The 14,582-nt window shown below is 40.7% G+C and overlaps 1 protein-coding gene across 8 annotated transcripts in view; it reads right to left on the bottom strand.

Annotated features, from left to right (window-relative positions):
* The window catches only part of LIMCH1 (LIM and calponin homology domains 1), a 179,512-nt gene that overhangs the window by 89,846 nt on the left and 75,084 nt on the right, over positions 1 to 14,582 (bottom strand). For all 8 annotated transcript variants that reach the window (XM_054825049.1, XM_054825050.1, XM_054825053.1 and 5 more), the window contains exon 3: positions 10,334 to 10,403. In XM_054825049.1, the coding sequence (XP_054681024.1) occupies positions 10,334 to 10,403 (70 nt within the window). The remainder of the gene's footprint in view (positions 1 to 10,333; positions 10,404 to 14,582) is intronic.

Raw genomic sequence — 14,582 nt, 5'->3', positions numbered from 1 at the left:
CCAAGTCGAGTAACATCTCTTTAGCTCTTGCAGTAAAAGGAAAGCAAATAATACCAACGTTACCACTGAAAAGGAAAAGAAAGGGGAAGGGGGGAAAGCAGAATGTTTTCCATCGGCCTTATGGGGAAACACAAGCTTGATTCTAAATTGTGCATGAGAACTAGTACAATTCAAAGAGAAAAGCCGACGTGATGAAGAAGCGTTACAGAATGGACTGAAAAAAGCTGAGTTGAACTCAGTATACACTTGGATGCATGCACACATTTAGCAGGTTCAATACTCTCTCCTTATTGAAAAGCCTGAAAAGAGAACTCCCTTTCACACATGGCACAGCAATAAATCAGTGCACGCTATTGCCCCAAACAGAAACAAACATTCACCATCTAAGTAACAGTGCTTCCCGCATGAAGATGAGGACGCAGAAGCAAACAAAGACGTGGCAATAGCGAGGACTTTAACTGAAGGACACCACTCCAAATAGCTGAGGATTGCCTCTGTACTGCAATATTCATTTTCTAGACTGTTAGTTATATTGCTTGTCCAGAAATGAACGTGTAATTCTCCTACGAAGCTGTGGGACAGATTTCCACATAGTATCACGAGGCTATTCAGCTTTCAAAAGGTTAACAGTTAATGGCTTTGATGTCCCTCAGTCAGATAGTTCAGCCTACAACCGCATTTTTGCACAAGCAATTAACTAAGCTGCTTCCTCTGCAGCATTAATTTTAACAGGTTTACAATAGTATCATTAGACCTCTGGACATTTAAGAGGAAGCGCATTACAATTGGAAAGTACTGTGCCAAGCAGGAAGCAAGTGGCTTTAATCCAGGAGCACTGAGGAATGCAGAAGGCAAGGAGACTTCAGTGTCAGGTATTTCAGCCGCTATGAACTCTTGACCACAGCATCAAACTGCAGAGTTTTGCTAGGCTCTTAAACCAAAGAAATCACAGCGCATGGATCTTTAAGGCACTAGTTTTCCACTAGTTTGCCTTTTTACTTGTTTGCTTTAAGCCAGGGAAACAACTGCAATGTGATCTTTGGAGCAAGACACGTTCCATCATCTGCATTCAGCACGTACGCTCCTGCTAGCGACATGCACATCATCTGACAGAAATCCACTCACAGTGCCCGGAAAGGTTTTCAGCATAGAAACAGTACGAACAGTTGCTAGCAGACGTAAACTGCAACAGACTTCACTGAGTTGATTCGCAGCCAGGAAGGGGATTAGAGACAGCATTCTTCTGCCACCATCTTCAGCCTAAGGGCCGGGGTCACAACAGACCGTTGCTAACTCAGGCTTGCCCCCTTTTCACAAGAGGAGGAGGTAATAGGAAGCTTGAGCCTCCCTGGCCCATTTGAGGTGGCAGATCTGTCAGTCTGACCACACTGTGGAAAACTTAGCTCCCACTTGCCTCCCAGGGACTGGTCAGGTTAAGAGCTCTTTGGAAGGTACCCTCCTCTTTCGCATCTCCAGTGCTACTGCTATCTGGTTATCAACATTCCCCAGACCGTATCACGTGGATTTCACGGGCAGCAGCACCCGCCTCTCAGATGCTGTGAGAATGCAGGGTAGCAGCAAATACAGCAAATATTCTTACTCTGGTCAACTCCATTTACACTCACGTTAGCTCTCACTGTCAAATAAATACTGGCATCTTGCTGTTCCCTGTGGCAGAAGCTACATGTCACTGAAAAAGACAGTTGAGGATCAGAGATGGTATTTATAGCGCAGACCTACAGACTCCAACCTGTGAGAGGCTTTCCAGAATTAGGGCGTGAGAGTACTACTAAGTTTAGTTTTAAAAACAGACAACCTTTAAACCGGGGATTTCATGATGAGACTTTCCCAGGTCCCTGTGTCCTTCAATTTTGGCCAATAACTTCAGGATTGCATCTAAGTTTAAACTCCCTAGCTGCAGCTTCACAACTACTTTAAACCGATCGACTGACACCTCCTTCCCCAACATGGTGAGCCTCTTCCTTCCCTCCTGCCCGCACCCCTGCTCGTACAGTTACATGCTGTAAGATGAAGGCGAAGGGTGTTTTTCAGCTGGATCAGTTGCCCACTCCAGCTGGTGGGCTAGTGCTGGTGTGGCAGGTATAGGAAAGTCAAATTTAGAACAGCAGAAAGCAACCATAGCCTCAGGTCTAGTTTTTCTTGTTAAGGACAAAAGCAGAAAATACAGTGAATACTTCTTTCAGCCTCAAGACATGGATATTTGTGGCTCTCCATGCATGCTCACATGCAGCATACCAGCTCAGTGCTTTTTTTTACATCCTCCTTGGAAAACTAATCAATTCTGCAACAGAATTCACCCAAAGATTGCAAGTGCCTGGATAGAACTCCAACAGTGCCACATTAATCACAGGGCATGGACGACACATTTGCAGACTCAGGGCACCCAACTTTTCCACTGAAAACTCCTGAAAATGGTACATACCTCTGGAGTACATGGCATTTGCCCAACTCTTAAGAGAAGCCATAAGCTTCAACAGTGGGATTTGTCCTGAAGAGTTTAAGCCATTCTGCTCAGGAGGCCTTTCGTTGCTAAGACAACAGCTCGAGGAAGGCACTGGATTCTTCACTTCATTCAGTGCAGCCCTAAGCTACACAGTGAACGGCATTTTGTTTGTTAAACTATCATTTTTTTCTAATACTTACAGATACTTAGAGATTGTTCTTCAAAAGCTTGCCATTTCTGAAATACTCACTTGACCAGAGCCAGTAAACCGACATCATGCAAGTCATGGCTGAATTTGCAGAAGGACACTTTAAGACCTGAAAGCAACTCTAAAAATTAATCCAGTGGGCAACCTGCATTTTTCACAGGTACAAAATGAGCTCCTCCTGGAAGCCAGCTGCCCTCCCCAACCCGAGGAAAGACTCTGTCATTTATAGTAAAGGTTAATGCCATGATAAGGGCAAGTTCACATTTCAGCTGCCTAGCATTAGGGCTTCAGCAGCAGCAATATTTTTCTTTTTGCCATTTTCAAATGTTATCCCTGGAATCCTTCACTTTATTAAACTTCCTATGTCCAAAAAAAAAAAAGTAAACAATCATTACACCAAGCCTTTATTTATACAGTTTTATAAATAATATCTTTGTGAAGTCACTTGACAGCCCCAAAACAGGTAGATTCTTTGCTTTTAATCAAGCACTTTTTTCTAAAGTATGGTAGTTGGCTTTCCCTTCTCAAGGCTGGGCAATAAAACTGTCTCTGTGTAAAACAAACAAAAAATTCAAAAAGAAGATTGTCTGCAGTGACCATCCTCTCTGGGTTTTAACACAGAAAAGGTTCTCCTCTGAATTTGCATATTAACATTTTAAATTATTCAATGTGAATAAAGCTAATTATAAACCTATTGATTAAAGCCATGGTTAAAGACTCGAGTTGGGAGAGCCGTCTAAAAACAGACTGTGAATGACACAGGAATGCCTGTGATATTTTTGTAAGTGTTATTTATTATTTGTATTAACATACTGTCTAGGAGTCCTGGCCATGGAGCAGGACTCATGGGGTGAGGTGTTAGACAAAAACAGACTAGCAGATGATCCTTGCCACAAAGAGCTTACACATATTATTAGCATTTGGCCAAATCGAGTCATGACATTCTCAGCGGCAGAGCTCAGCAGGCTCAGGGCATGGCTTAACCTGACTGTGAAACTGCTGCACCTTTGAATCCTAACCCGTCTAGTTTGGGAACAGACCTCAACAACATAACGGAGTTTGCATCTGTCCACAGCAGCTATGGTTCACAGCTGTCCTTCACGTGTGTCCTACAAACCTTTACCCGTCTCGGCTGGTGCCATCCTGACCCAACAGAGAAACTGTTCAGGGAGCTCTGAGGGCTAAATGGGAGACTTCAGCTTATAACAAGGTGTCCTGGTTTCAGCTGGGATGGAGTTAATTTTCACAAAAAGCTGGGAAGGGACACTGCCACAACAGATGACCCAACCTAGCCAAAGGGATATTCCATACCATATGACGTCATGCTCAGTATATAAAGGGGGCTGGCTGAGGAGGAGGGATCACTGCCTGGGGATGGGCTGGGCATCAGCTCCAGGGGTGAGCAAATTGCATTGTGTGTCACCCACTTTGTATAGTGTTTTATAAGTACTGTTGTTGTAAACTGTCCCAGTAAACTGTCCTTATCCCAATCCATGAGTTTTACCTTTTTCTTCTGATTCTCCTTCCCTTCCTACTGGGGGGGGGAGGAGGAGAGCGAGTGAGAGGCCACGTTGTGCTTAGCTACTGGCTGGGGCTAAACCACGACACAAGGGACCAATTCCTGGACACTGGCAGAAAGGGACGTATCCTTAGCATGACAAGTAGTGGTCCCAGCCAACAAACAGCATAGCTTGTTGAGTGCACTGTAAGCACTGCAGCCAAAGAGCCATCCAGAAGAAGAGACTTGAACGCCAGCAGTGAGGCTGGTCTGCAGGAAGCACACAGAAACCTGGGAGGGATCAATAACGGGCAATTCAGATGCAAACAAGGTATCAGTCACTTCAAGTTTCACCTCCAGCCATGAGCACAACACTCCAGCCGGTAGCTAAAGAGAGAAGGGACCGCTCATGGATGTAAAGTACAGCTCTTGAGCCAGAGTGGGATGATGAACATGAAGGCTACTAGGAGGTGGCTGAACTCACTCCTGGGAGCGTGTGCTTTATAGCTAAATGCAGCTCAGACCATCAAAAGCAAGTAAACAAGGTGGGGTCATTTACCTCCCTTCATTTGGTTTGTTGGGGTTTTTTTGATAGTTCGGGTCTTTTATTAATTCCCTATTATGTCAGCCTCTCTTACATCCATACATCAGGTTGAAGTTCCAATTTGGAAGCCTGGGCAACACAGGCTGAACCCCAGCGCAGCAGTGGAATATGTCTGCAGCACATATGCTACTGTGAGATCGATGATTAGTTTCCAGCATCAAAAGTATGAGAATTTTGGAGCCAAACTCAACACCAGAGCAAGCACATCCATTTCAACCAATAAAATACTAAATGAGATGCCAGCATTGTGTTTTGCATGCAACTCACTGGTTTTTCTCTATATGGGAGGAGAGCAATGCTTTCTGGACAGCATTTGCATGGTTAATTGCAAGCAATAAAACCCTTTAATCCAGTCTAAAAAAAAAAATGCAGTTGAATTTTAATGTAATGTTTTAGTTTTTATTAGTTTGCATCTCATTTTTTCCCCATCAGTGCTGCTTCCTCTGTGCTTCCTGCCAAATTTGAACTGATGCCTGTTTTCCTCTCCTGCGACGAATTAACGACAGCATCACTGTAGATTGTTCCACATAGACTCTGTTTACAAACAGCCCAGTTAAGAAACACCTGTTAGTTTACTTTTCTACTCTTCATGAAACCTAGAAATGTTGTGTGTACAGCATATGGCTAAATTCATCAAACAGGAATTTTATCAGGTAGCTCTGTCCGGCTCAGATTAGCAAGGAAGCTCCACAGAAACTACAGCAGAATGGTTTGCACAACATTTTGCTATGATGTTGACACTTTGCTTTACATCAACATTCACAAAAATGCTTTTGGGATGCGGGTGCCAAGAACTTACTGTTTTTAGACAGGAAATTTTGCTTCTGTTTACTTCACATATACCACAACTCACACAGCAAGACTTTTTAAGGGATGCAGTTGTGCTGGCAAATGAATTTGTCTAGCAGCAAGAAGTACAAAATAAGGAAATAGAAATTATCATGTATTATGAATCTAGATATTACAATAGGAGTAGGCTCTTTCCAGAAAGTACCACAAAGAATTAAAGGAAGAGTGAGAAATTAAAAGAAAGAATGAGAAGACTTTTTTTTAAGAAAAAAAAATAGTAACACTGTATTAGTATTAGTGGAAAGAGTGATAAAAATAATGCACCTCAGTTACAGTTCCATGTATTTCTCTGTCTTCTCTATTTTTTTTAATTCTGTGAAACACACTACACTATATTTGGGTCTTGTATTTTTATTTTCAGGTTCCTATCTGCATGAAGAAACAAGATCTCATTTGCTGAACTTAATTAGAAACACAAACTCCCGAAAGCTAATGCAATGCTGACATTTCCTTGGGATATCATATGACTAAAAAAATACCACTGGAATTTATGCAACAGTGCAACATAAGAGCAAATTACCAGCATCAGAAGACAGGTACCTATTCTTAATAAGGTTCACAGTGAGTTCCCAGAGAACACTTTGCCAAGAGAAACTTCCTAGGAAAATAATCATAGAAAAAAAATACCTTGTTTTCAAAGGAACAGGCTTTTTTAAACAGCACGTTACAGTTCTGTTCATCCTGGCGCAATAACCATGCAAACAGGTGACTTTTGCAGAGCTATTTTTTCCATTGCTAAATCATACAAATATCACAAAGTTAAGAACCGTACACAAGCTGAAAACTGGATGCCACAGTAAACAGATTTTTATTCAGTAGTGTCGAAACATGAGCCAAGATACAAACTGAAGTTCGGCCCTCCAACTTTGCCTTGACTACTTCCTACTATTATATGTGAGACTCTTTCACACAGCCTCTGAAGTAAGTGTCTGAGCTCCTGTGGGGATTGTTCAAGGAACTGAAGTAATGCTACAAACTCTCCTAAACTCTGTCAAACAAAAGATAAGGCAGAAACCTTTTCTTTTCTCACAGAGTGACATTATTCAGGGACAGGAAACACAAACTAGAAATTTTTTTAAGGGCAAAAGATAGTCAGCATACAGTGGTTAGCATTATAGAGCAAAGCTTATCTACGGTGATGCTGGAAATGTTTTGTTTCTATAGAATTAAATATATAATAAGGCATAGTTATACAAAATTGCAATTAGTAGAAACCTTAAAAATTAGTTGTGTCCATTATGAATGTCATACAAAATGAAAGAAAGCAACAGCAGCTCACTGAAAAAATTGCTAGTTTTGTAAAAATCACTTACACATTAATTATAGTCATTGTACTCAAATAATCCATCTTTGTAAGACTTGTACAGCTTCAGATGGTCTTTTAATTAATAACTCTGCCAAAATACTTTTCCAGCCTCGCACAATTAAATACATTAAATGATGCTTCTGGAAAGCTGACAGTCTTAAAACAAAGATGTTCAGTATCAGTTTCTCACACGAGAAAATTTCTTCTGGCAACATGGCTCTTTCAGCAAAGCCTGTTATTCCTACCTAGGTTTAATATGTTCTTTGGATGTTTTATGAACTTGCTTTTTGGTGAGAGCATTAGCTTTCTGGATTAATGAATAGTGAACAGGAACAAGAAAGCATTTTACAAATTTAGTACTCACTGTAAGTCTGAATACCAAACTGTTAGTCCTGTGTTTTATTTCATTAAAGTAATGTATCATTTCTGCTGTGATAACAGAAGCAGTCGGCACTTCTGGAGATCAAAGCAAATTACAAACAAGCCTGCCAAGCTGAACATATGTAATTCTATATGTAATGCTGCATACAATCCACATCCTGACTTAGACTTGCAACTAGACAAAGATCATCTTTGTGTAAGTATATGGTCCTGCTTAGTACGGTGGTGTGCAGATCCTCGAGTCCTTACTTTAACACTACAACACTATAACCAATAAATTTTGATTACATGATTGGTGTTCTGGTGTACAAAAGGTCTGCAAATAATCCATTGCCTCTTAAACCACGTGAGGAAGTCACTGGTAAAAATTTCAGAGTAACTGCAGATTCATCTAGCTTTAAACACCAGGAAAAGTTTGAAGAATTCAATCTGTCAACACTAGACCAGTTATATATAATATTTCAGAGCAGTGTTATGTGAAATCACTCAAACACGAAATATAGGCAAAATTTTTACACCTGATAATACTCCCAGATTAACATCTCAGCATGTCTCCGATACAGGCTTCAAGTTTACTGTTACTTTCCTTCAATAAAGCACACTTCTTGATTTGTCCTTACAATAACAAAGGAGAAAAATAGGGTATCATCTGGAGAATTAGACTCAGTAGACATTTTGTAGAGCTACATAATATATGACTGTTTGTGCCTCTGGAGGTTAAAGATGAAACAAAAGGCACTTTGAGTACTTCACAATTATTTATAAGTTTTAGCTCCAACTCTGTAAAAAAGAAAACCTACCTATTGTCTCTACTAGCGAACTAAATACTTACTCTATCAGCTATCGGGAAGAAATTAATTAATTAACTGTTAGAATGACTAAGTTACACTTTTTTAGGCAGAAGCAGTATCTAGGAGTTCAAAAGCACGTATCTCACACAAGGCAGAAAAGGTACTGAAGCTTTCACAGTATTTCTACATGTACTGGAGGAAATCACACTCACTGGGGTGAAATAACTGGAAAGAAGTCAACTATATACTATGTCAAGCCAACCAAAGCTAAGATAATAAAGAAAAATCAGCAATAAATAAAGGAATGTCCCTCATATGTGGTCAACTAACTCAGAAGTGTAACTGCTTCTGGACTATAGTGTCAATATCTTAAATGTTTTTCAGACATGTGGACATGGTACAGGTAAGAGAAAAGAAAAATATACATTCTGCGCTCAAACGTACACCTAATGTCTGTACTTTAAAGTAATACACCATAAATACACATAACAGACTAGAATACTACATCACGTAAATTCACATGCAATCCTTAAAACAGCCACTTACCACTGTAAGTAAAAATGGCAACAAAAGTCAGCAGGTATGGAACTAGACACCTTCAAAAGCAAGGGGACATTTGGATGGCTTGCTTTGTTTGGAGCAATTTATTCACAGAACAGTAGATAAAAACACCCATTGGTAATGTTCAAGAAACCAGAAGCACCGGTGAACTTTTAAAATAGACTAATTATTTATTAGGAAAAATATTTAGAAAAGATATTACTAAAGGTAAGTAGAGGACACAGGTATAGAGGGGAAAAAAGTCACTTTCAGCTGTATCATTAATAGCCTGAAAACTGCTTTTTTGGTACTGCTTTGAAGATATACATCTTGCAAGAAAGAGTTATCTCAAGGAATGAGAAAAATACACACACATAATGACTTTTTCTATGTCCCTCCTACTACAACCACCTTACCTTTGGGATTTTACATATGAATAAGAAAAAACCCAATGTAATTCAATATCATCCTCTTAAAACAGTCATAACAAAAATTGAGTCTTTCCTGAAAGGGAGCCAAGGAAAAGAAAACTGCACTACTGGTATCTTTTGCAGCTGTTTATATAAAATATTCCTTTCAAATAGGACTGTGTAGGAATAAAACTAGATGGGTTTTAGAGGCTAAAGAAAGGCACACAAGGAAACTTTAGAGAAAGGGTGGTGGGGATCACAAATTAAATGCTAAAACTAGGCAGTCTTCATGCAGAAATATGCCTGTCATTCTACAGGTTCAAGGACCCAGCCTCAAAGGCTACGTAATTATATTATAGAACCAATTTAATAATGAATGCAATGTGGTTCCTAATACACTGAAACTTTTTAATGTGGTTTATATGAAGGAACATTAACCTCAGCTATCAACAAGTAATACATTCCAAATCTTGCACAACTAAACTACAATGTGAGTAGTGCCAGAACAGAAATGAACCACATATGTAAGAATGTCATTAGACTAAATTGAGGATGGTCACCTTCCACATGCTCAGGGGCCCTTTTAATTCCCAACCACATCGCAAGGTAAAATCAATACAGTCATATTTCTATGGGGCTAATGCTGTTAGACCCAACACCCATTCAATTCATAGCCCCCTCCTTTCTTCCCCCACAGCAGGCACAGGACTGTGCCACCCCTTGAGGTGACCTCCTGAGCACCCGGAGCTACTGAGAGCCACAGGCTGTCAGCACGTCCTCTGTGGTCTTCCTCGCTTATAACAGATTATGGCCAACTTTTACTCTGCCCTTAAAGTCAACATGAAACAGTTCCCTAGATAGTCCCACAATGAGTGTTATCTGCAGACTGTGGTATTTTGGAAAAAGAGAAAATGAGACTAAATATACAAGTACATTTTTTCTTTCTTTCCAAAAAGCTATCTTTTTGTGGTGATGGCTTCTAACGCATATGTTCCAGTCTTTCTAAAGCTAGCACCACAACTGGAAGATGACATGTAACCAAGAAGATATTCTTCCTCTAAAAATATACTCTGCCTCTTGAATACTGCCTACTTTCGAAAAAAAGGCTGGAAGGTCTTAAGGTCACCACACTGAGAGTTCAGATTTCAGAGGGTCTGTCTAAGTTTAATAGGTTAGAAGAGTTCAAATTACAAAAATAATTGCTATCTAAATCACATAGTCATAAAATCAAGGTGCAAAAAGCAGCACAGAAAGATTTTTTTTCTCCATTTGACATACTCACCAAACCTGCAATGGGGGTCGGTAGTCTATTGATCTTTTTTACCAATCCCGGCTTTATTGCATTCAGCAACCTGTTACGAGAAAAGAGTATTTATGAGTGGTAAGTCACAAAATCCAAATTATCAAACACTTGTCCCCAGCACATAAGGATTTCAGTATGGCTGGAACGGAGGATGTTCCCCTTTCTCCCCTCCTGAAAACACATGTGTGCACCCAAAGATCCATCATTGAAATGAAGAGAAACTAGGAGGAAAAATATCCATAGCACAGTACCACAGCAATATTTCTTTTATACCCTAAATGTATCTAGATCACATCAGTCTTCACAGGCTGTGGATGAATTTTGTCACATGAGTCTGCCTCCATTGCCTAGAGGCAGGTCATGCCTAGAAGGGCCTGAGAGCAGAAACTCAGAAGGCATCTGGGTATCTCCCTAGCTTGGGAAGAACAGTCCAGCAGTTTCTCCACTGCAGGAAAGTGAGAAAGGACATACACTTTATGGGTGGTCTGTCTATTTTTCTGCACCTGTACTTGAAATTAAATGCCATCCTTGCATATGTTGTGGAGAACAGAGGTCCCCAGAAAACATAAATGTGAGAAGGCAAATAGAAAGGGACTCCAAAAAAACCCACCTCATCTTGAGAACATCATTAGGCCAGTGATACCACAGCTGAACACTGTTCAGTGTCCAAAGATTAGCAACCCCCCCCAAACAAAGTTCCCCACCACCCATGAACACACTATGAGAACTGTTGCTATGGCTTATTGTTAGAATATTCCAAAAATCAATCAAGCCTCTAAAAGTGGGTAATTTTAATTATAAAATCCTGTTGCAACAAATACTGTTTCTTTACCACCCTTCCCCCCCAGAGGAAAAAAAAAAAAATTCAACCAGGGATGGGGTCAAGACACTCACTTCAAGTTCAAGATCTTTGGAGAGAAACAAAGATGTCTATGATAATGTAAAACTCTCTAAAAATTAGAATACCTACTATGGAAGAGAAGAATCTCACTTTGTGCTGACATTGTCTCCACTCAAGAGCTGACTCTTCTAGCAGCCTATTGTGGTGGTAAAAATATTAATATTTATGATTTGAGGGGTCTGGCTAAGTTTATCCTAACTAAAAGAACACTCCTTTCAACTAAAAACTCAGAGTCTGTGATTGTTTCCAACTTCCCACTTCTGAGCTGAGATAACACAGGGTGTGCCATGCCTATAGGCTCCTCCAAGAGCCATCTCTCCATATTGTCACATCATTTAATGTTTGATTCCTTCTTAGGAGTGTGGCAGTTAGCAAGCTCATTAAGGAGTCCATCCCTCCCAGGGGTGGATACCTGACTTTGTTAATATTGAAATGACTGTTTTTCCTCACCTCTTTCTTTTTTTCCCCCCTGAAACAGTATATAGGTTGGGTCTCTGCAATCACTTGCAGAGAATGGGGTGGGGGGTGGGGGGTAGGGGGCAGTGTGGGGGGAGCAGAGAGGAAGATGCTATTCTAAATATTTTTATGATCATAGATAATAAAACTCCTGTCCAACCTGTCCTAAACTGTACTTGTATTATTACAAGTCCCCACATCTCCAACACCACCTTAATCAGGAGTGGCAGCAAACCCAATATGAATGACATTTTGGGGAGCTGGGAGTATTTTCTTGATCTTCTTGCAGTTAAAAACTCTAACCCAAGCTCATATAGATTGCTGTGCTTTTTCTGCCTTCTGCTTAAGGTAGAATCCTTATGTCCTAAAAACAAATTATGAAAGAATATACTTTTATATACAAACAATTCACTTCCCCCCTCAGATGCACAGAATGGCAAGAAAAGAACCACACATCTCACTTCCTATAATCATCATTTTACTTCACAGATGACAAACAAACATTACTTCTTTTTCCCCCCAAAGTCACAAGCCTTTCAGACTTGCACAGCAGCAACCCTATAAACTATTATTTTCCATTTAGCTGCTGCAACAGGCAACTTAAGGTTTGGGGTTGTTTTTTTTTTGGGGGGGGGGGTGTTCATCAGAGAACTTCTTTCCAAATACTCTAGCTCTGTTGTGATTTCCATCTTCAATCTGCCTATTCTGTCTCAGAAACAAAAAGGATATATTAGCTAAAGCACCCTATTTTATTTATTACTCAAACATGAATACATTAGACACCGTAATCAATATTGCAGGTGCAGTTCAAAAGCCATAGACAGTAATAGAAAGTAAAATAAAGAGGAATAAAGGCGTCTTAATGGAAACTTCAAATGCCAAAGATCTTCCTAAATAAATCTTCAAAAAGGCTTGTACAGGCTTCCCTGTGAAATATGGGAGAAGGATAAAATGAGAGGAAGGAAAGGAGCAGAGAATAAACAACATTTTAGATCGCCATTTGGAGTCTGAAGAGGGAGGAAATGGGATGGGGCAAGATGGAAAAGCCTGAGGAAGAAAAGTCTCTATTATTAAAAAGTTTACCTCCTGTTGGAAACATCTCTAAACAGTCTGGCACCAAAACCCTCAGGATTTGCTCACTGCAGAACGTGCCAAAGGAAGATTTCTTTCAGAGCAGACTGGCTGCTTCTAAATTATTGCCTCATCTAGAGCAGCAGTCCAGATGCCAAAATATCGAGTGGCTTAAGCTTGCTTGGCCACCAACCTGGCTGAAAAGCTGTACTGTTTATGCAGTGTCTCAATGGCTGCCTTCACTCACACAGTTACTATCTGTTCCTGCTTCTGGAAAAAAGCCGCTGAATACACCTCTTCCTACATAGGTCAATACACACAAACGAAATTTTCTGTGCTAATTTAGACTCATATGGAGCATCTGTCTTGATATGTAGTTTCATCAGCTCCAGCAGGTTTCTGTTGAAACACGGGGCAAACAAAAACCCTAACCATTTTGCACCGGGGACCTGGTGCAAGGCCCTTGGCCACAGCCCAGGGAGAAGTGCCTGCAGGGGAGAAAACACTGCCTAACGCACGCCTTCCCCTGGCAGCCCCATTGCATCTGTAGCTCTAGCCTTTGTCTCTCCCAATCCTAGTCCTAACCCAAATCCTAACCCTTGGCTCATTCTGAGGTGAAGACACTCAGACATGACCCCAGTGACCAAGTTCACAGAGGAGAAAACATTTGCGGCCTAAACCTTCCTCCGGCCCCACTACACTGGCCCCATTTCCAACCCCAGTATAGTTATAGCTCTGGGCTTTGTCACTCTCTCAGCCCTGCTAGTGTACGTTGACCTATTAATAAACATTTGCTGGTATTTGTCTGTACCACTCAAAAAAAAAAAAAACTTTTTTTGTAAAAAACCCCCACTGGTTACCATTCCGAAACCTTGGCAAACCAGTACATGTCAGAGTACCGTCCTGCCTACGGCACTGCAGACAGCAGAAAAGTCAGACATCAGGCAGTCATCAACATGACCATAACCAGAAGCAGCTTTTTTTCCCTGCACTTAGCTGCACAGCAAGTCTAGATATCTGCACTGTAGGAATCTATGGACAGGGGAACTATTCCAGCATCTGTTGTCCAACCTCACAGTTATGTCTGAAAATTTTGTATGGCATCACATTACAAAAAGCAAACAAAAAAATCCAAACAAAACAAACAAACAAAAATCAACTTCACATTCTTCTGGAATTGCAAATTTGATAACTTAAAAAAGCATCAGAAATCCTGCTGAATGGATCGTTCTAGAATATTAAATTAAATCTTAAAAAATATATTTGTATTGCAGCAATCCCCAAGAAAGGTATGGAAAACACAGTGGCAGGACAAGAGTTGCAGGAGCAACGTAGAACCTATCAGCTTCTACATCGGCTGAAACACACATTGTTCAGTGCTTTATTTTCACATTTGCTTCCATTACAGAAGAAAACCGTATCACCTTTGTACCAAGTCACAGAGGACAGGCAATCAATGTAAGCCTTGCTACAACACACATCCCCAGATCATGTTAGACAAGTTACATCCATCACCCATTCTTGCAGCAGGAAGGCACTTGAGGGCACTTGCTCAAAAAAACATGCCGAGTCGATGGCATATTAAGATCCTCTGCCTCAGACATCCGATCTGTCTGGCCAGTTTAGCAATACTGATCAGCCCACGGAAGGCACTGGGGTCCCTACTGGGTTCTGAGTTGTACCGAGACTTGGAATGATCACTCGCTTCTCTGAGTACCTCCCAGCTTCTGCTGCCCCTGTCTGATGCTACCTCTTTCCTCCAAGGATGCAGTCTTTTTTCTTGTGCAGTAAAAATCATCA

Source organism: Grus americana, chromosome 4, assembly GCF_028858705.1.
Source record: "Grus americana isolate bGruAme1 chromosome 4, bGruAme1.mat, whole genome shotgun sequence".
NCBI lineage: Eukaryota > Metazoa > Chordata > Aves > Gruiformes > Gruidae > Grus > Grus americana.
The sequence above is the reverse complement of the archived record's forward strand: the minus strand, read 5'-3'. Positions and strand labels throughout refer to the sequence as shown.